This window comes from Notolabrus celidotus, chromosome 4 (assembly GCF_009762535.1).
Source record: "Notolabrus celidotus isolate fNotCel1 chromosome 4, fNotCel1.pri, whole genome shotgun sequence".
In the NCBI taxonomy this organism is placed as follows: domain Eukaryota; kingdom Metazoa; phylum Chordata; class Actinopteri; order Labriformes; family Labridae; genus Notolabrus; species Notolabrus celidotus.
Genome location: NC_048275.1, coordinates 8834293 through 8854643, shown reverse-complemented (window position 1 = coordinate 8854643; position 20351 = coordinate 8834293). Strand labels below are relative to the sequence as shown.

General features: G+C 37.7%; 1 protein-coding gene across 5 annotated transcripts in view; it reads right to left on the bottom strand.

Moving 5' to 3' along the window:
• khdrbs2 (KH domain containing, RNA binding, signal transduction associated 2) overlaps positions 1–20351 on the bottom strand; it is a 128484-nt gene that overhangs the window by 13440 nt on the left and 94693 nt on the right. For 2 of the 5 annotated variants that reach the window (XR_004630937.1, XR_004630938.1), the window contains exons 7-10: positions 7129–7211; positions 6222–6280; positions 4526–4609; positions 337–389 (exon numbers count right to left, since the gene is read on the bottom strand). Coding sequence is in view for 1 of the 5 variants with exons in the window: in XM_034681220.1 (XP_034537111.1) it covers positions 4515–4609; positions 6222–6280; positions 7129–7211 (237 nt within the window). In the remaining 4 variants the exon portion in view is untranslated. Of the gene's footprint in view, positions 1–336; positions 390–1511; positions 4610–6221; positions 6281–7128; positions 7212–20351 lie in introns of those variants that run through there. The other 3 variants (XR_004630939.1, XR_004630940.1, XM_034681220.1) reach the window with 2 other exon arrangements.

Genomic DNA, 20351 nt, shown 5'->3' with positions numbered 1-20351 from the left:
TCAGAGATTCTAGACTACAAAAAAGAGTCTGTCTGGTCTTCCTTGGAAGTTAGGAAGGAGAGGGTCACTTTTCAGCCATCAACAAAATATCTAACGTGTATTTTGATTTTCAAGTTTGACCCATGTCTCATCTGATTACATGGAGGAGGCGGACCTTATGAGTGATACTGCAGTCAGTAGAGAGAGCTCTTAGTCTTTTGGCTTCACTTTTGGAGAGCTGTGTTGATGCTCTGTGGTGTAAAATGAAAAGCTGTATGAGGATGGTTTCTAATTCAGACTGATCTCATCTATACTCCAGGTATAAATGAGGTCAGTGTTTCTATATATAAAACTCACCTGTGACGTCCCTCTCCTCTTTGGCAAAATCACACAATAGAGTGATTCTTTATCTACAAGGGAAAAACAACATAATATTAGTAAGAGGTCAATCCTATGTATCAAACATCACACACAAGACTACAGTGACACATTGCATGCATTGTACGCAATAATTAGCACAAGACAGACATTTGATCCCATCACTGTAAAAAAGTAAACCAATCCAAGTTATATCATGAGATTTTTATGAGGAGTTTTGAGCAAAGATTTGGACTTAATTTAAAAAGATGATATTATGTTTAGTTTCCGGATATTATTTTAGTTTTGTTTATTAAAACGTGTTATCTTTGTGTTAGCTGAATTCCTCATAGACTGTTTATTTAGTGATATGAGGGGAGTTTAATTCAACAGGCCTTTATTTGGGGTTAAAAAGGGCAGGTTTACTTTTTTTAAGTGGCGGTTAGCATTTGATTATTAATTTAGAATCATTATTATTAGGGTTACCTGCTTAGTGTTTAGTCTTCTTTCAGTCCAGTGATCTACACTCTCTATGAGAGCCAGGCTTCAGGTGGACTAATCACAAGAGATGATTCAGAGCGCTTAATGGACTTCAGCTTTGGGTTTTAAGGCACGGAAAATTACAGAGCAAATACAGCTTCCTCAGGTTAAATGACAGAAATTCAGAGAGAGATTAGCAGAGACACTGATGAGTCGCAGATAAGAGATTTTTTCACTCAGCATAAACATACTTTGATAGAGAGAGATTATCAGAGTCTACTTTCTGTAGGGTCCATTATGCTCTTCATGAGCCAGCCTCTAATGCTGAGCGTATTTAAGGCATTTTGATGATAATATAAGAGGACTTCTTACCTCTTTTAACTCCATATCATTCTCAGAGTCAATCAGAGTCTGTTTAATGATGTAAAACTTCAGGGGATGGATTAAGAAAAAAGATGTATTAGTTTTAAATAAGAAAGTGATCAAAGATTGAGAAGGACGTCTGTGCTGGAATATGAATTATTTAACAAATGTGCCGTTTGGAGACAGGTTGGCGGGCTTCTTTATAAAAAAAGTTAGCTGTTACCTGAAAAAAGGTGTTAAATCGTCCTGGTGTCGGTTAGATTAGAAGACTGCAGCAGCAAAAAGGCGGTTTATAGCTCAGTAGGCACCTATTTAGAGTCTTACACACTGAGTTCAGGTTTATGTCATTTTTATTAAATGCTTTATGTACAAATACAGAATACACACAAAAACAATGCACGAGTTATAAATTACACACTGAATATTGCTGATTGCTTTTAACCCAAACAAAAACTGTGGTCTGCACCATTACCACCTCACACACTATAAGCTAACTTTAGACTGTGGTATCAGCTCCATGGATTTAAACCATGGAGTTTCATTTAGCAATCAGTTATGGGTAAATTTAGGGACTGAATAAGATTTCTGAACATTAAACATTCTTACAAAACAGAAGTTATTTAGTCACGTCTCATTCAGGTGTCCCCATAGTTTCCATCTGTTGCCTTTAATGAAGTTTATCCGGTCATTTGTGCTCACAGCACCGTGAGGCTCTCCGTCTGTTACCTTAATAATGATTTTTGTAAATGTTAAAACAAGTTAAAATCCCATTTGGAGCCATACATGAAGGAAAAGCTTCAGCAGATAAATACTGATTTGCAGGAGCTACAAAACCCACCCTTGATCTATTTTTACTGGATCACAGAATGAGAACATTTGGGGGGAAAATTGTTGTGAAAAAGGCAGTCTGGGTATCAGAAAGTCGGTTTTGAGGTTTTTCAGTCTGGAAAAGATTCATTTAATCCACATGGAGCCCACAGCCACTGTGAAGTGAGCTCCACATTTTCTCTGCAGTTCTGGCTGGTTAAAGAATCATCCAGTGTGTAAGCAATTTAGGTGACCTACAATAAGCTAAGTAGGTTTTGTGCTCAGTTTTCCTCTCTTTCACTATAAAATGAGAGAAATGTTTATGTGCTTTCAAAGAATGAAACCCCAAAGAAAACACTGCATATAAGCTGTGTCTCCCTGATACATACAAGTATACAAGTATACATGAATATTTCAGGAACTGCAGGGGAACTAAAGAGAGATAAAATAAGGCTTTTGTTTGGTTTAAATTGTATTGTCAGAATTCAATTTTTGTCCCTCTGTTCAAAACTAATAACTTCGACAACTGGCTCTTTGATGCTGACAAGTAAAATCATTTTAGTGTAAAATGTGCTCTACATAAATCAGACCTAAAGAGGAATGATGATCTCTGTGCTGTTTGGTGCAGTACTGCTTTACAGACACAGCACGGTGTTACTTCTAAAACTGCCTCATGTGATGCCGTGAGAATCAAGTCTGGCCATGCTGACCATTTGTGCAAAGACAATGAAGAGGCAACCTCTGGGGTTTAAAAGTGAAGCCACTGCAGAATAAAAGAAAAAAAAAAGCTGCAGTCCCTTGAGTGTCCACTTGAGGCTAGCTACAAAAGCCAAGGACTTCCTATTAGCCTTCATATCTACAGCAGAGCAGAGTTTAATATGTTTACAGTCCAGTACAAAAAAAGGTTTGGGTCTCTATGCCTCGTGTCTTTCTCCCAAAAAGTATTTTGTGGCGTTTTTTTAAATACATCTTTGTTGATAAAGAATTTCTTGCCCTCCACATCTCAAACTTCACCATAATTGACCCTGCTGGATCAAATATACTTATAGCTGCCTGGACTTTAATTGGCTTACATTGTGGTTGAAGTGTAAGGAGAAAAGTTCTTGCCTTAATATATGTAATCATCTCCGAAGTGAAGTTCTGGCATGGGTGACTGAAATAGTGTAGCATATGCTGTTTAAGGGTTGCGAATGTGAGAAACTTTACATTTATTTTCATATATCCATTTTCTGTGGTTGCCAGGTGATGTAAATGTACCACATTCTAAAGAGATGGGCAATTAACAAGCCCATGCCTTAGCTCCATAGTGTCCAATTAAGGCTGTAATTTCACTGAGCTCTTTTCTGGCCTCCAGGCTTCTGCGCTGGTCAAGGACTGAAAGTCAGGTGACCAAGTATTAAGACTGAGTTACAAAACAGAGAAGTAAATGTAAAGGTTAGACTTTCAGAATAAAGCTTGCCGACAATCAATTTATATTTTATGACTTTTGGACGAGCAAAAATCTGCAGAGAAAAAAAATGAAGTTTAATTTAACACCTATGGACACAATTATCATACCATATGTTGGTGCTAAATTTAGAAAGCAGTCACGTCATTAAAAAAAGGCTTCCACATGGGAGTTTGACTCTTGTCACATGGATTTGAATTCCATTAATTTGAAACCCCAAGCTGTCTTTTTCCATTTTCATATTATGTAACTGACTCTGGGACAAAATCCAAACAGAAATGCTCAGGGACATATGATCAGTGGGTACCTAAAGAGTCTTATTCTGACACTTTGGGCCATTACAAAGCTGCTCTGTTTGAATGGGCTGTGACTTAGGTACTGTGTGATGAGTTAAGTTGATAACATACTTATTTTAATGCAAACAATGATCCTTTCCTGGACCAAACCAAGTGGTGTTGACTCGTAAGCTTACACATTTTGCAAACATGATAACATTTCACAATGTTATACTAAAATGACTGGTTCTCCCTACAGGCAAATCATTGTTTCTTGGGACTCAGTAACAATTGGTGTGTTCTGTAGTTTAGATATAACCCTGTTGTTCTGAATATTGTGCAGGCGTTGGGTGGTTGCAGTAGTTTGGTGGTAAACCTTGATAAACTCTACATTAAAGGCAATCCATGGAAACTCAATGTCAAAGCCCCAAACATACTAAATGAGGAAAGTCTTCTGTTTAATGTCAAAAATCTGAAATAACTACATTTTTGGAGGGGGAAGAGGTGGAATGAAAGGCGTTTTAACAGCCAGTTTTTGAAAACAACCTTACCGCACATGAGTCAGTATCTCTTTTCAAGTGTCTCTCACTGTGTATTTTTCAACTTTGACTTTATCCTTGATGAATAAAACATATCTGAATACTCCAGTAATGTTAGGGTTGGTGGATTTCTGTGCTTTACGGGGGTTACTATTTATTTCAATGTCTGAAGGAGACGGACAATAAAGCAAATGTTACAACATTTTATGAGGAATTTAAAAAATATAGAAAGAGTTTGTAATCAGGGGTCACATATCTGGAGCACCTTCAGTATCTACCATAGGGATGTTTCCTGTAGCCCCCTCTTGTCAGCCGTAAAATCGGGGCTTTGAGACTGGGACGGGAAGTCGCCCACTCCTCCTCTGCAAAGACAGTTAAAAATACATTCACTGTGCAGAGAAAGTTCAGATCATAAAGTCAAACTCTGAGCCCAGGTACAGTACACTATCCTCTCACAATCCATTTAAGCAAAGACAAGAAAACTCAAGCGAGCAAATTCTATCCGAGGTTCTTCAGAGGCTTCTCTCCACAGAAAATTAATTTTATAAGCTCTCTGCCCTCTGTTGGACCAACACTGAGATCTGACTGTCAGCAGCTCTGTCCTTATGGAGCCAAATTACATAAAGACGGCCACCTCTGCTGCATGGCACATTGCACCCTTTCCAAATAAGAAAGTGTTTATGGAGCAGAAAATCAAATCATTGGCCCCTTGGTTTTGGTTTGGTCCGACCTCAACACCCCAATGCACAATTCATTGTGCTGAAAATGAATGAGCCTGCAAACCCAGAGTGGCAACCAGCTTATCGCCTCTGTCATGGGACAACCTTGTTTCAGCATTTTGTCAAAATGAAGCTTTTACATGTATTTCTAAATGTTTGAATGGAAACCTTTAAAATATCTTTGAAGGATTAAAAGATGTAAAAATAAAGCTTCTTCTCTAACACTTGCTGTTTTTGGGTTCTGTTTTTTTTAAACGGATGCAGTGTTGTGTGCACAGCAGAGGTTGCTCAGCTGAAAGTAACAGCTTTCCTGGAATAAGCCAATAAGGCCTGTATCCAAAAGGCAAAACACTCCACCTTTACAGCGAGCACCGGTTTGCCCCCTGAGCTTCCACTGGCACATTTACTGTTCTAGTCAAATGCAGCATGTAGCCAGGAAGGTAGGAGGGCTGATGCATGCAGGAGCGGCTCCCTGGGTGAGGATGATTAGAAGTGGGCTGGAAGCACAAGGCTTTTTCCTTTGTTTCTCTGCTGTGAAACATCTTTTAAATATCTGTGAAGCTGCAGCCAAGACTTTCTTTTTTTTTTTTCCAAGCGTGGATTACATTTAAAAAAGTTTCAAGGGTATTTCTTTAAAAAGTTTGTTTTTATGCCCACACTGTGTCCACACGTTAGAGTAATTATCTTTAACAATAAAGGCAGTCTATTGTTTTCTTGAGAAACATTACTGCCTTAAAGGAGCTCTTATTGCAGACTGACTTGGTTGCAGATATTTCAGAGAAGGAAATTGCAAGAGTAGTATTTATAGTGATGAACCATTACACTACACTTTCCTTTGTATGGAGTTTCACTGCAACTACTTTGAACTACCTAAAATAAGGTTGTCACATATCTGATTCAGTTTGGTGTGTTCAATATGAAAAAAAATCATGTTTTGCCACAAACACTAATTTCCTAACATTTTCAAATTGCTTGTTTTGACAAACAGCTTGAAACCCAGAGATGTTAAATTTGCAATGCAACCCCAACAAAAGAACTGCAAATTTAGCCAGGATAAGAGATTGGTTGGCATGTTTTCTGCAGACCCACAAAGCAAATAATCAGCACTATGCTTAAGCTTTGAAAATGTCAACCTTTGCTACATCAGACACCATACTGTGCTAGCATGAAGAACAGGGAGGGAATAATGCATCCAAAAAAGATGTGAGTAATGATGAGATCACTGTAAAGAAGAGATCAAATATGGTCTGCTTACCATAGTTGTTGTAAGATTCATCACTGGTTCCGTGTCCGTATTCATAATATTCTGAAATGCTGAATTAGACAGAGGAGAAACATTAGTCAGAATAAAGAAGATTCATAACCAGAGAAAAACTCCTCAAAGGGGCTTTATGGTTGGCATAATTTATATTTTGTTTTCAATCAAAAGAATATCCCCAAAAAGCACACCATTATCTTGGTTATTTAGCTCCACACTTATCGGTTCTGGGAGAAGATAAATCTTAAAAATGTGCCACAAATCTATCTTTTTTTTACTCTACAAGAGTCACAGGAATTTTCTTCACTGGCTTGCCACGCTTGCTTTTCAGCAACCAAAGCATAAACAGATGTACGTACTGCATTTCTGGGGGACTATTTTCAGCTGTGGATTAATACACAATGGGTGCTTTAGTCAGTATTTATAGCAACCGGATGGTGAATGTGGGATTAAATGCAGTGCTTTGTGTCTCACTGATGTGTTTTTAATTAATGTGTCCTTGGATGACAATGAAGCACTATGGCACAGAGTTATAAGATGCATCAGAGTTTGAATACACAGGCAGCACGAGTTACTGAGATAAATCCTCTGCTGATTTTGGTCTTTTCATGGGATTTGTTAAAAAAACAAAAGGTATAATAAGAACAGGCTTATGATTCATACATTTAGAGATACAGGTACTGATTTTTATGCATGATTGAAAGTTATTTCACTTGTTTAAACTTATTATTAATGAACTTTGCTTTGCTCAAAATTCCAGCAGTGATGAGCAACAAGACAGCTGGTTACAGTGAAACCTTTCCCATGCTGTTTTGTAAATAAAAGTAGGCAGATGGTGACTGAAAAACAAAGTAGTTAATGCCTGTTTCTGTTTGTGCAAAACTTGTGTGGGTGTAAACTTCACCTTTTAGACTGACTGCTGTAGTTGTCCTCATAGGCTTCATAACTCTCGTCATCATATTCTCCTCCATACCCATCATCGTAGCCCTGCAAGCAAAACACACATTAAGTATTCACTTCATCTCTATGCAGTCTAACTGGTTAGAGATTAATATAAAAACAATCAATAGTTAGTTCCACGGGCAAAGTCCATTACGTTAGGTTCATAATAGAAGAGGAAACAAGAAAAAACCATGTCCAACAGAGGTTATTGATTCTTCTTGGCAGGGGAGCGTGTCTCAATAGTGGAGTCTAATGGACACCTCCTGAGTCTAACGGCAATATAGATCCCAACTATTGATAAGTAGGTATCCGAGAAAACAAGCGGAAAAAGCCAGCAAGTAACTACAGTCATGTTCAATAACAATAAAGATGGCTAAACAGTTTGCAGCACAGTACGGTCGTCTTTAATTTATGCAGAGCTGTATGGATGCTCTGCAGAATGTCTCTCCTCCAACATAGCTGCCTTTAAACACCATTACAAAAATAAAATAGCCCATTCTGTGCAGCTGTACACAATCCATAGAGTATGTTTTATATCCATTAGAAACACATAGCACTGTCCTCTCCCAGCACAGGCGGAATCACTCTCTGAAACGCCTCTATTATGTTGGATGAGGAAACAGAGTCAGTAATGCACCTTATGATGACAATAGAGTGACCCTCAGAGTGTCGCTGTACCCATGGTGGGGATGGTGATGCAGGGGAAAAGGAGGGGAGGGGGGAGTTGTTGTTGAAAATATTTAAATACATTACCCTTCGTTTATCGGTTAATTTTGTTTTTGGGTTATTCTATATCTGAACATCTTGTAGCTTGTGTTTGACTTTCATATGTTTAACTTATTATGTTTTGTAGTTGTGTCCAGTCTGCTAATAAAGCTTACATCTGTTCACATCTGTGCACGACTCTGCTTCCTATTTATGTAACCTGGATCTGCACAATTCATATAAACTACAGGTTACAAAGATAAGCCTCAGGGGGCTTATAATATTAAATATAAGAGTTGTTACTGTGGCATTCACCTCACTCACTCCTTTGTCTTTGTTTTTTTATCTGCTGCATGAACCTCTATTCATCTGTGTAACACCATCTTCTCAGTATCATCAGATCTGTCCCACGCGGTAGACACAGAGAGAGGTTGCTGAACCTTTTCATTTTTTTATTACAGGCAGTCTCGAGGGTGTTATTTCCACAGAGGGGTGGACATGCCCCTTAACCTCTCCAAGACCTACTTTTCTGTTCATCTCACTTTTTCGGTTTCAGTTGACTTACTCTGTAAACCTTTCTGAACACAACAACATCATTTGACTGCCATGCTGCAGAAAGCCAGTTCAGAGGAGGAGAGGGGTTCATATAGAAACGCTCATACAGCCATCAGAGTTGTTGGCAATTATGACTGTATACTTCCAGCAAGCAAGTTTTATGAGCAGAGGTGAGTGCTGCTTATTTTTTGTGCCCTGAATTAATCATCTTTAGGAGGGAGATTTATCTGCAATAAGCTACAGAGCTGTTCTTAGAAATCAGGGTTATTCCACCAAATACACATTCCTAAAACATTAGTATTAATGCCTAATTTTTGCGCCCTGAATTTTGCCTCATAGGCAACTCTAAGGATCTTTAGGAGGGGGTCTTTGGGATGCACTTATCTGCAATAAGCTACAGAGCTGTTCTTAAAAATCAGGGTTGTTCCACCAAATACACATTTCTAAAACATTGGTATTTTGTTGTTGAAAATATATATTACAATTTTTGCATTATTCTGAGAAATGCTGCATCATTTTGTAGGAAACAGTGGTCATCACAATTAAAAGACCTAAATAGAATCTAATGTATTAGCAGCCTAATCGAGTCCAGGACAAGGACACAAGCTCAACCTGAACCCTGATTTTAAGCATTTGACTTGGACTCAGAAAACAGCGTTGACTGCAATAAGACATGAGAGATAGAAGAAGATAACTTGGACATACACTACCGGTCAAAGTTTGAACACACCTTCTCATTCAATGTTTTTTTATTTATTTTAATTATATTCAACATTGTAGTTTAATACTGAAAACATCCAAACTATGATATGATATGATCTGGTTTTGCCACAAGATGGTTTACAACAGTAGCCAAATAGGGCTATCCATTGTGTACTAACCCTACCTCTGAACAACACAACTGATGGTCTCAAACATATTAAGAAGGCAAGTCATTCTACAAATGAACTCTTGACAAGGCTCATGTTAATTAGAAACCATTCCAGGAGACCACTTCATGAAGCAGATCGAGAGAATACCAAGAGTGTGCAAAGCTGTCATGAAGGAAAAAAAGAGGCTACTTTACAGAATCTAAAATATAAAACATATTCTGGTTTGTTTAACACTTTTTGTTAATTAAATAATTCCATGTGTTCCTTCAAAGTTTTGATGTCTTCAGTATTAATCTACTATGTTGAAAATAATTGAAATAAATAAAAACCATTGAATGAGAAGGTGTGCCGAAAACTTCTGACTGGTAGTGTATCTTTTGATAAATACTGTTTTATTGTTTTTCATTAGCTTTTAGTTTAAGGCCCTAATAATTGATTCAGTTATGAGTTAAGTCTGGCATGTGTGTCTTGCTCAGTTCCTGCTCAGATGCCTTAAGATATGCTACAAATTGTGACTATAACATAGATTTCACAGCAAAAGCCAACAAAACCAGTGCAACAAATTTGCAATGTGAAAGACCCACCTAAGGGAAGACTAAGTTAATCTCTAACATTAACAGACGTCGGTCCACGATGCACCCAGAAAAGCGTGTGATACTAAAGTTACCCTTCTTGAACTGTGATGTTGGTCTCTCCAATCTCTCTCATCCAATGGGTCCATGATGTTTGATTAGTTAAATTCTGATTAGTGGGTTGGTTGCAGGTGTTTTTTAGTTAATTAGAAATCTGCAGTGATCCCACTGCAGCAGAAGCAATGAGTATGTCTCCCCATTAAGAGAGGCCCGCTGTGCTCTCTCAGCACTGTTAGTTGAAAATAGTTTAACTTTTGGAACACTGCGCTTGTCAATGTCAGCTCTGGATCATTCACCACATCTGATCTGTTTCCACCCCATAGAAGAGAGTATTCCTCATAAATCTTTAATCGTGACCAAAGGTTCCATAAATAGTTTAACATGAATCACAACCTAGTTGTATTCAGGCCAAGATGTGTACAGAACACTAAACTCAGTCATTATCGGCTCTTGTAATTGTGGATCTTGCTCATTAAAAGAAATTATTTTGATAGCCTCCATTTATTTTTCATCAGCATCTAATCTTTTCTAATCCCCTCTGAGCTTCCTATGTCAAATCAAGCTCTGGTACAAGATACATCAAAGTACTCAGTTCCTTTTAGAGATCCGACTCGTTTTAAATCAGCAGAATGAAATGTGTTGAAAGCTCAAAAGAAGCCTGTTTATTCTAGACATGTCCTCAACATCCCATTATCCCCAATGTCTGCCTGTAACAATGGGGTAATATCATCTTGCTTTAGGTGTAGCTGCTTTTGGTAATGCTCTGTGACACATCGGTGTGAAGGACATCAAGTACAGCTGCACAAAATAAATTACATTTTAGGGACTTGTACACACTCTCTCGCTCCTGTCTGGTAGTGCTGATTCAAACCGTTCTGGTTTCTGTGTGGCTTTATTTGTGTGAACATGACTTTGACTAAATTAAAGTTAGGGATTATGTCAGGGATTAAGTTGTTCAGGGGATCCAATACTTCTCCTTTTTCTTGCATGAGTCTTTCCCCACAAAGGCAGAGCCAGAGAGCTGCATATCTCTGTAATTGACTGTTTTGTTAGCAATCCCACATGACAAATCGCTCCACACTGGACCATGAATGTAAGGCAATCAGTGGATTTATTTCAGTCACATTGAATATGAAACTAAACCTTCAGTTATGATAAAGAATTACAGGAATGAGCAGTCATGTAAAACTGGACCATGGCTGATATTTATTAAAAAGGAGTGTCTTTACCACTGAGTTGTAATAATTTCTCCTGGCTTTAGATATATATAATGTCAGTGTTGTTCTCAGGGCATTAGATATGCAACATAAATAACTAAATAAGTGATAGAGACGGTAAATTCATTTTAATGCGTCCTGGTCCAGCATACTGTGTGAAGCTGTTTATTTACCCAGAAGATGTGTGTGTGCTCAGCTTAAAATGAGGAAGGTATTGATAAAGCTATCTCAGTGTCACGCTGCTGTTTACACTTCCTAACACAGCGGTTATCCAGTTTAGGCTTTCTCATCTGAAAAATGTTTCCTGAGAAAAACATTTTCTAAAGAAATACTGCTCCAAACTTTTTCTTGACTGAAGCTTTGGGTTGTTCGGTCTAGTGTTATTTTAAAACCTTAAAGCAGCAACAGCCAAGTAAACCTGTGTCTGACTCAATCTGATAGGTTGATACAGATAATTAGAATAAGAGTGAAGATGGATTGTCACATCTTTATGAGGAGTCCTATGTAACACATCATCAGTTCAATCATAGCTCAGAAATCTTTATTACAAAAATCAAACTGCAGCTTTGAGTTATATTTCTCTTAATGCTAAAACATGCAGCTTCAGAAGAATGATACTTTGCATATTAACCCTCCTATTATCCTTTGGGTCAATTGGACCCCATTCAATTTTTAACGTCTCTAAATTAATGATTATATGGCTTCATATTTCATGACTTTTCCTAATTTAATGGGGACAACTGTGAAAACATAAAATTTGTATGTTGATCTGTTCCAATTTCCTGTAAAAAAAAATTCGCATCAGTGCTCCTTGGGGTCAATTTGACCCCAGGCTGTTTTAGCTGTATAAAACATAAGACATATCAACATACACACATTTGTTTTGGTTGTTTTGGATGATATACAGGTCACTATAACACACCATGTCTCCAAAGACATTCAATGATGTGTCCTGTGTCATATTTTTTGATAACTTAGAAACAAGGCAGGGCCGACGAGAACATGACAAACTTGCAGCAGTTTGATGTTCTATTTCACAAATAAAGTCCTTCTAAATGCTTTAAATTGTGTTTATTCTTGAAATATATTTTATTTAAAGGCTATTTAGGTAGTCAACAAAGAAACGTAAAGTACCTGACACATAAACCTGGGTAACAATCAATTTCTGGAGGTTTAAATTGCTGGGGTCAAATTGATCCCAAGGATAAAAGATGTTAGTAAATTTGAGGGTTAAAAGTTTAGAGACTGCTGTATTTTTCATTGAGTTGGAAAAGCAAAAACACAAGAGCAATAAATATAAAGTTGTTCTTAATAAAGTCTCAATTATTTGCACGCCTGGCACACCAGTTTAAGACAGTTAACTAGCTTACAGCGGCTAGCTAGCTTAAACTTACATGAGCAGGTTATGTTGCTGTGAAACAATTGTTCTAATCTTATTTTGTAAATGATAAAAACCTACATATGAGAAAACACTATTTAAGGTAGACATATTTATATCAAAATAAAACATAAGCTTCAAATTCGTGCAGACCAGGCTAACTAGCTTATGGCAGTTAGCTAGCTTGTGCCAATAGTAGTATCCTTACACCTTTAGGCATGGTTATGAGGCTGTAAGAGTATGATTTTTCACATCTTTTTTGCTCATAATAACCTGTCTTTAGACAACAGAAAAACTCATTTAGTGGACAAATGTGTGTTAAAGTCAAACACAGGTCTGACACCAAGTCACAGAGTGATGGTAGCTAGCTAGCCCTAGCTGAGATTTTTGTGTGTGTGTGTGTGTTCTGCTTATTTTATGCAAACAATGCTTTATTTTTGTATTGTTTTTCATTAGTAAATTAAAGGAGACCATATGCAACAGGTGTGATAACGAATTTGAGTCTTCAGTGTCAACTCCAGGAACACCCCCCCCCCCTCCCCCCCAAAAAATATGACTCTTCTCTCAGATGGCTTCTCCATAAATTTGACCCGGCACATGCTCTACAGACATTCAACAAGGACAATGTGTAAATAGTCCGGCCCCTAATTAATGAGGCTGGATTGGTTTAGTTTGACACTCATCTGTAAAAACAATTAACACTGGTTCTCTGGAACAACCCAGAGAAAATAAATCAAATGTTAACACAAGGGTGGAGAGTCCTCGCTCACTCAGTGTAATTAGGACAGCGAGAAGCTAAAGGCCCTTAACACTGTGCTTCATTATCAATTGACAACCTGTATGTCCCCCGACAGTGACTGATCTTCATAGGGAGCAGCCTCTGAATGCCTCTCCACACTGCAGAATGAGGAGGAAAATGAGATTTGCTGCCTTTTGTCTCAGTGAATAGATGCAGCTAGTCACTGCTTTCACCTGTGCAAATTCAATCAGCGTTCATCCTTTGTTGAAGGTTATACTCTTGAAATATGAGTTGGCTTTTGAATATATTTACTTGAATTCTGACATTGTTAGATTTGAGAAAAGGGTTTATTTTGCTATTTTAAAGATGAGATTGAACCTGATTACTCTCAAGCATATTGACATAAAACAAGTGCTCCTCGTCGTCATTCATGTGGGAATTCTTAGCAGTCACTATAATTGCACTGGCTTCCCTTACAGCTGGCTTCAGTCTCCAATGATGAGACCAAGGCCATTATGCATTCTACCTGCGTTTTCCCTTCTATTAAATAATCGAGTGCGAGTGTGTCATACATCTGTTTTAATAAACAGGAGAGTTCTGCATGGAGAATTTCCATAATTAATCTAACGAATGTGAACTCAGCAGTGTTGCTGAACCTATTGTTGTAAAGCAATTACAGCAGATGTGCACAACGCTGGCCTGAGTGTCTGCTCTCCTACAAGATATACAGAACCTCTTGAATCACACGCATCTTTTATGTTCATGAAAAAGATGATATGGGGAGAATTTTTCCCCCATTTCAAAAGGGTGTCCTTTTTGCTTTTTCCACAGTAGATAGATTAGACTTTTTTTTCTTCAAAGCCTCCCAAAGCTCTGTGTTTAATCACATTATGGCATTTCCCCGCGCTGCCTTGGTATGGTTGCAGGGCTCGGGTTTAAAAACCGAGCCATGCGTTTCAATTTCTACCAGCAATTTGTACAATTCATGGTCGACTGTCAGGGACAGAATCCTGCATCACTCCCAGATTCATCTCTTCTATCATCAGCTCTGACATTAAATGATAAGATTTGATCCAGATGGGATTTGATCTTTAAAGTGAGGCCAGGGTCCCAGTTTATATAAAACGCCATAAATCACATCTTTAATCTCCCTCTGCTCTCCCTTTGCGCTTTTCACATGAAGGAACTTAAAGTGATTGCAGTGAAATGTCTCCCTGCTGCTCTTTCAAGAGGATTAGAAACATTTATTCATTAACGCTTGTTGAAAAGTCCTAACAGCATAGTTATTATCGGTAATTGTAGCACTCAAGAAGCATCCAAAGTGTTCCTCATGATACACCTGATGATTTCAGGAGGAAATGTTGTTATCAAAGACTTGAAAGAATCACTCAAACATCGACACTGTGATGAATGCAAGACAAATACAGACTCTTCCAAGTGTTTCCCAATCAGGTCACACACTGATGGAGCCAAATAAAGAGTAAGAAGTTTCCTTGATGATGATGATGATGATACAACTGTAATGCATCATATTGCATGGTTCAAAAGAGTCCCGTATCAGATTACATAAAAGCTCCATTTGTCTTTTGGACAGAAATTTCTCTGATAAAATTTTAAAGCAATCAATTTCACAATTTCACACAGAGACATTAGCTGACTGCTGAACAACCAGATAACTAATCACTGGAAAACAGACTTCTCCACTGGATAAGAGATCTGCATTTTAAGCACTTTCACATTAAAGTACAGATGGGACATTCATTTCTCAGCTTAATACAGATGGTGTCTGATTGCTTCGTTTCTTTATGAAATGTATATGACAAATTACTGTCAAACAGTCTGGAAAAGCCTCTCCATCATGAACGATTTTTAATCATGCTTGCCTCAAAAAGTGTTGAACAAAGTATCATGCACAATAGTCAAATCTTAAGCGAGAAATGATAAGCCATCTGATTTTTGGTCAAGTAGTGTCTTAAACGTCGCAGAAAAATATCAACCCTCCACCTTCCTGCTCCTAATTATTTAAAATATTAACCCTCCTTTTATGTTGGGGGTCAAATTGAACCTTTTTAAAGTCAATTTTAGGCAATATAGGCCTTCTAGCTAAAGACAGTATAAAAATCTGGGCAGCATGTGACAGAAGAGGTGTCTTGTTAATTTATCAACATCACTTCATACAAAAAAATTCAAAATGTAAAATAAGATTTAAAAAAATCTATGTCATGTAAAACTATTGTATTTATATCTAGGGCTTTCCAATGTACATTTAAAATGTTTTAACATTAATTTTAATGAAAGATTTGTGAGTTATCCTCTTTGAACCATGATCTGTGAGAATTAAAGAACACCAAGGGACTAAATCTTGATTTAAATGGTTAGAAATGGAGTTAAAAATTAGATTAAAAAAAAGGTTTAATGGTTTTTTTGGGTGTTCTGACACTTTTGGATAATTAAATATGCCTGGGTCAAATTGACCCAGGAACATTATTGCTGTTCTAGAGAAACACACATAACAGGAGGGTTAACAACTATTTTGAAGGCAGGGTTAAACGCTGAAAACTTTCCAGATATAGCACATGTAAACTAAGACTGATGTGTTTTTAATGGGGAATTTACCAGGTTACTAAAGTCTCTTTCAGACATGCTATCCTGAATTTTTCCAGAATTTTTTAGGAGCTCTGGACCCATAATTTTCCAAAGTAGATGTCCCTTACAGTGTGAAGTTTTCCATGTCAGATGAGGGGGATGGTTGGCAGGAGGGGGGATGAATCTCAGGCGAAAAGACATGACATCAAAAGCACACTGTGAAAGCTACAGTCTAATCTTTACTGACTAAGCAAGCTATGATGACAGATTTTACATTTATTTCAATGCTACATGCACACAGACAGATGTGCAGACATCGATGTTGATCCCATCTCAAAACAGATCTTCCTTCTACAACCTCAGATGTTTTCATTCATCTCACTACTGTTAGTTTTCTGTTACTGAACCTGCCTTTGCACCAGTTGCACGACATAAACATCATCATCCCTATCTGCCTTCCCACTTATTATGAATTTCCCTGAATCCTGCTGTGTTCTCACATCAATCTATCCTGACATAAGGCTGATTTATACTTCTGCGTTGAATCAACGGCGTACCCTACGCCGGGGGCCCACGTAGCTCCCGTACCTAAGCCGAGGCCTACGCACGTAGCTGACCTGCACCTCCTCCAAAATGTAACTCCCCGTAGGGCCGACGCGGACCGCAAGCTCTGTGATTGGTCCGCTCGGCGGCTTTGTCTTTCCCGCATTTAAAGCACTTCCGGGATCCCGGACATCGGCCGCACATCGGCCGTGTATTTCATCTCCTCCTCTCTATTCTTCATGTAATCATGTCTGTATGATAAACAGCAACATGTATCAGCTGTAGATTAACATAACATGCTCTGAATCTCTGTGGAAAAGTAAACAGCGATCGTAGCGGGACCGGAAGCAGGCGGCCGGCTATCAGAGAGACCGCACTGCCCTCAGGCGTTTCGGCAGAGAATAGCTGTGCGACACGGACACACCGACGCACAAGTATGTGGTGCTCATGTCTGCGTCAGCCCCTGCTGCGTAGGGGAGACGCAGAAGTATAAATCAGCCTTTAACCCAGAAATTGTACCAGTGGACTGGCAGGAAAAAGTCTGGGTAAAGCTGGGATGAAAATTTTAGCTATTTGTGTTCACATATGAAGCTCACCCAGAAAATGTGGGCAAGATTTTAAGACATCTGTGCATGTGTGAATACAGCTTTAATAGACCCCAACCCTTCCACAATAGTACATATAACTTAGCTGAAGATACTCACGATATCTTCTCCAGACTCAGCCATGATGAGTGCCATCTACTGTATCTCAAACAACTTCAATCTAAATATCTGAACCCTCTCTTTATCATCTTTCTTTAAAATTAGAAGCTTGAAAGTCATAAATTCTGTATCGCCGCAAATAGGTTTCTGAAAGCAGCATGAAAAGAATCCACTCATCAGCCCAGGACTATAAAAGTAACACAATAATGATGACCTCAACTTGTACAAACATTTACAGCTCATGCCATGGAGTTGATACCAATATTTATATAGATCAAAACCTCCCAAACTCCCTCTGCACCAAAGCACTGTACTCCACTTCACTTCTGATTCTCAGTTATCCTTTAAGAGGCACAATAATGGTCACTGTCACTGTATTAGCTTTACAACACTGACAGCATGACAGAGTCCATTAATCACTCCAGTCTCCAGAGGAAACCCTGTTACATGATGACCTGCTCCACAGCGGAAACACGGGTGCTGTTTATGGCGACTTCACCTCAGAGGAAAAAAAGAACAATAGCCTGTCATTCATTCACCAAAGACAATGAGTAGAAAAGCACAGGATGCCTACATAACTATATGTGTATGTGTGGGTTATAAATAAGCAATCCTATGCAAATGAGTTTCCTTGCAGAAGACCGAGCAGAAATATTAATAACTTGTTGTGAACACAAGGATGAGGGGAAGTGTGAATTCAAAAATACTGTGATGCAGGAAAGAAAAGAAAGGAAGGATTTTGTCATGTGATGTTTCCTTTAATATTTCAGATAACCAACATGTAGTGTACAACCCCAAAGTAAAATATTTATAACACAAAACAAACACTACCCTCTCAGAATTATGAAGTAAATTGAAGTCATGTTTTTGTTTGTGCAATAACATGCTCATTTTTAATTTACAGGTTATCTGCTTGAACCTACTATGAGGGAATTTTAATTAGTTATAAAAGGAACTTAATTCAATATTAAACATATTATCAAAATCATCGCTTCAATTTACAAAATAAATCAGGAATATTTTCCACTTATACTGCCTCACAGCTGTTTAACAAAAAGTAATAGGTTTGTCAGTTAAAAAAGGTAGGATAAGATTTTTTTCAGAGCATACTACATGTGCAGGACTGTATCAGAGATAAGACATATTGCTCTGTCTACAGGTGCCATAAAACCAACAAAAAATGAGATACCTCAATGGCTGCTTTTTAAATGTCAGACCTGCAGCAATTCCTGTCAAGTGAAACAGTTTCTGGGTTGTGTTCTTTAAAAAATGAGGTTGGTTACATTCTGTTTTTTCTTATTGGGAAGAAAAACAACAAAAGACAGACCAAAACATGTTCACAATTTTATGATCATATATTGTGCCAGGCCTGTAGCTCTGGTTAGTAGCTACTACCATAACGCTACAATTTATTTATTTATTATTTAAAAGGCCCATGCATATTAATTAAGACTTCTGCAAATATGCCAGAGTTAGCCAAAAGGCTTGTTTACATCCGTAGTCCCTTGCCAGATGTTAAAAAGGCTACCTAAAAAGATCAAGATTAAACAAAGATAAAATAGGGTAAAATAAGATCAAAATAAGAAGGTAGAGAAGAAACCAAAACACAAACAAACAAAAAAGAGAAGAAAAGAAAAGTACAGCACCATACGATTAAAATGACTAAAAGCTACATAAGGACATGATATGACCGTCTTTGAGAAAGTGTCCATGGACATAAAATACATGGAGCAAGACAATCAGGAAGCAGCAATGAGGAAATGTTAAGGAAGACACATGCATACACAACAGGACAACATTTAACAGTGCTGTACATATTTGCATCAGGTAGTGACTATCAATCATTAAACTAGCTGCATGCAATTCAAATGAGGCAACGTATAGACTGAGCGACACAATGCTCTACTACCTGGATGCAAACTAGCACAGATGACAGACGGCATCTTGTTCTTTCGGTGTGGTTTCTCAGCATTTTGATCTAGAAAATGGAGATGAAGTCGTATGTAGGCTGTGTCTAGTTTTTTCTGAGTGTTTTCTAACATTTCAAAAAATATGTTGGTCTGAATTTTAACTTTTTTTTAACGACCAGGACACTTATCACTTAAGAACATCCAAAGAGAGAACATGTCTAGAATTCCCTTCCAGAGGTGTCTGTGTCCTTTTTTAAGCCCTTACTGAAATGTTCTTTAATCATGGGCCTTCTCTTCTTCACTGGTTATTCTATTGGTTAATCTTTTTATTCTTATCAGTATCATGTCAGAGTGGGTGTAAGGGATACAAACTACCTGTGAGATCAATTTAATGTAACTGTAATGTGAATGAATAACACAAGCAGGATCTATGAAATAAAATATGATTTCCTTGTTTTTGTTTTTTGGTTGTTTATTGTGCTTTTATTTCATTTATTTTTTTGGAATTAAGATGACTAATTATTTGAATCACAGAATGTATTGATGTATTTAGACCCTTGCACACTCAATAAAATAAAATAATATTATTCTTATCATTATTTTCTGTTGGTTATTTTAACATTTTGATATAACCCTCTTTAATCTGCTTGTTTTTTGCCTTTCGTAATTTAATGTCTGCCTGTGAGGCACCTTGTAACTCTAGTTTCGAAAGGTGCACTACACATAAAGTTATCATTATTATTGATAATAATAGAATATAGTCTTAAATGCAAGAAACTCTCCAACAAAACTGGTTTCAAGCAAACACTTCTCAAGAAGTGGTGAATTATGTTCAGTTGTGGACTATTTTAAGCAGTTGATTTGGTGGAATAGACATTTACTGCTTGATAAGCTTGTAAAGAAGCAGCAGGAAAGCCAATTATAAATAAACTACAATGCTTCGGTTCAATGTGATGCAGGAAAATGCCAGTGGGTGCAACATTGGGGCTAAATGATGTGTTTATAAGAGTTTTTGTACGACAATATGGCTCTATGCGAGGAGGATAAAAAGATATATCTGGCTGTGGTTACACAGACTAAATGTACATTTCAATATTTTATGTTGACTTTGTTTGCAAACACGAGATTGGTTGGTATCAAGAAAAATGCTCAACACTAGCGGCATTATCCTTCATAATCTAAAAGAAAAAAGGAAGCCTCAGTTAATTATGGCCTTGAAAACAACTGTTCAGAGTGCTAATGTGTTTTTGCTTCTCTCCAGGCTGATTTCTATGATTTTAGCAGGTATCAGACGGGTGAAGGATTCTAGCTTTCTGTAAACCTGAATGGTAAAAATGACAAAGA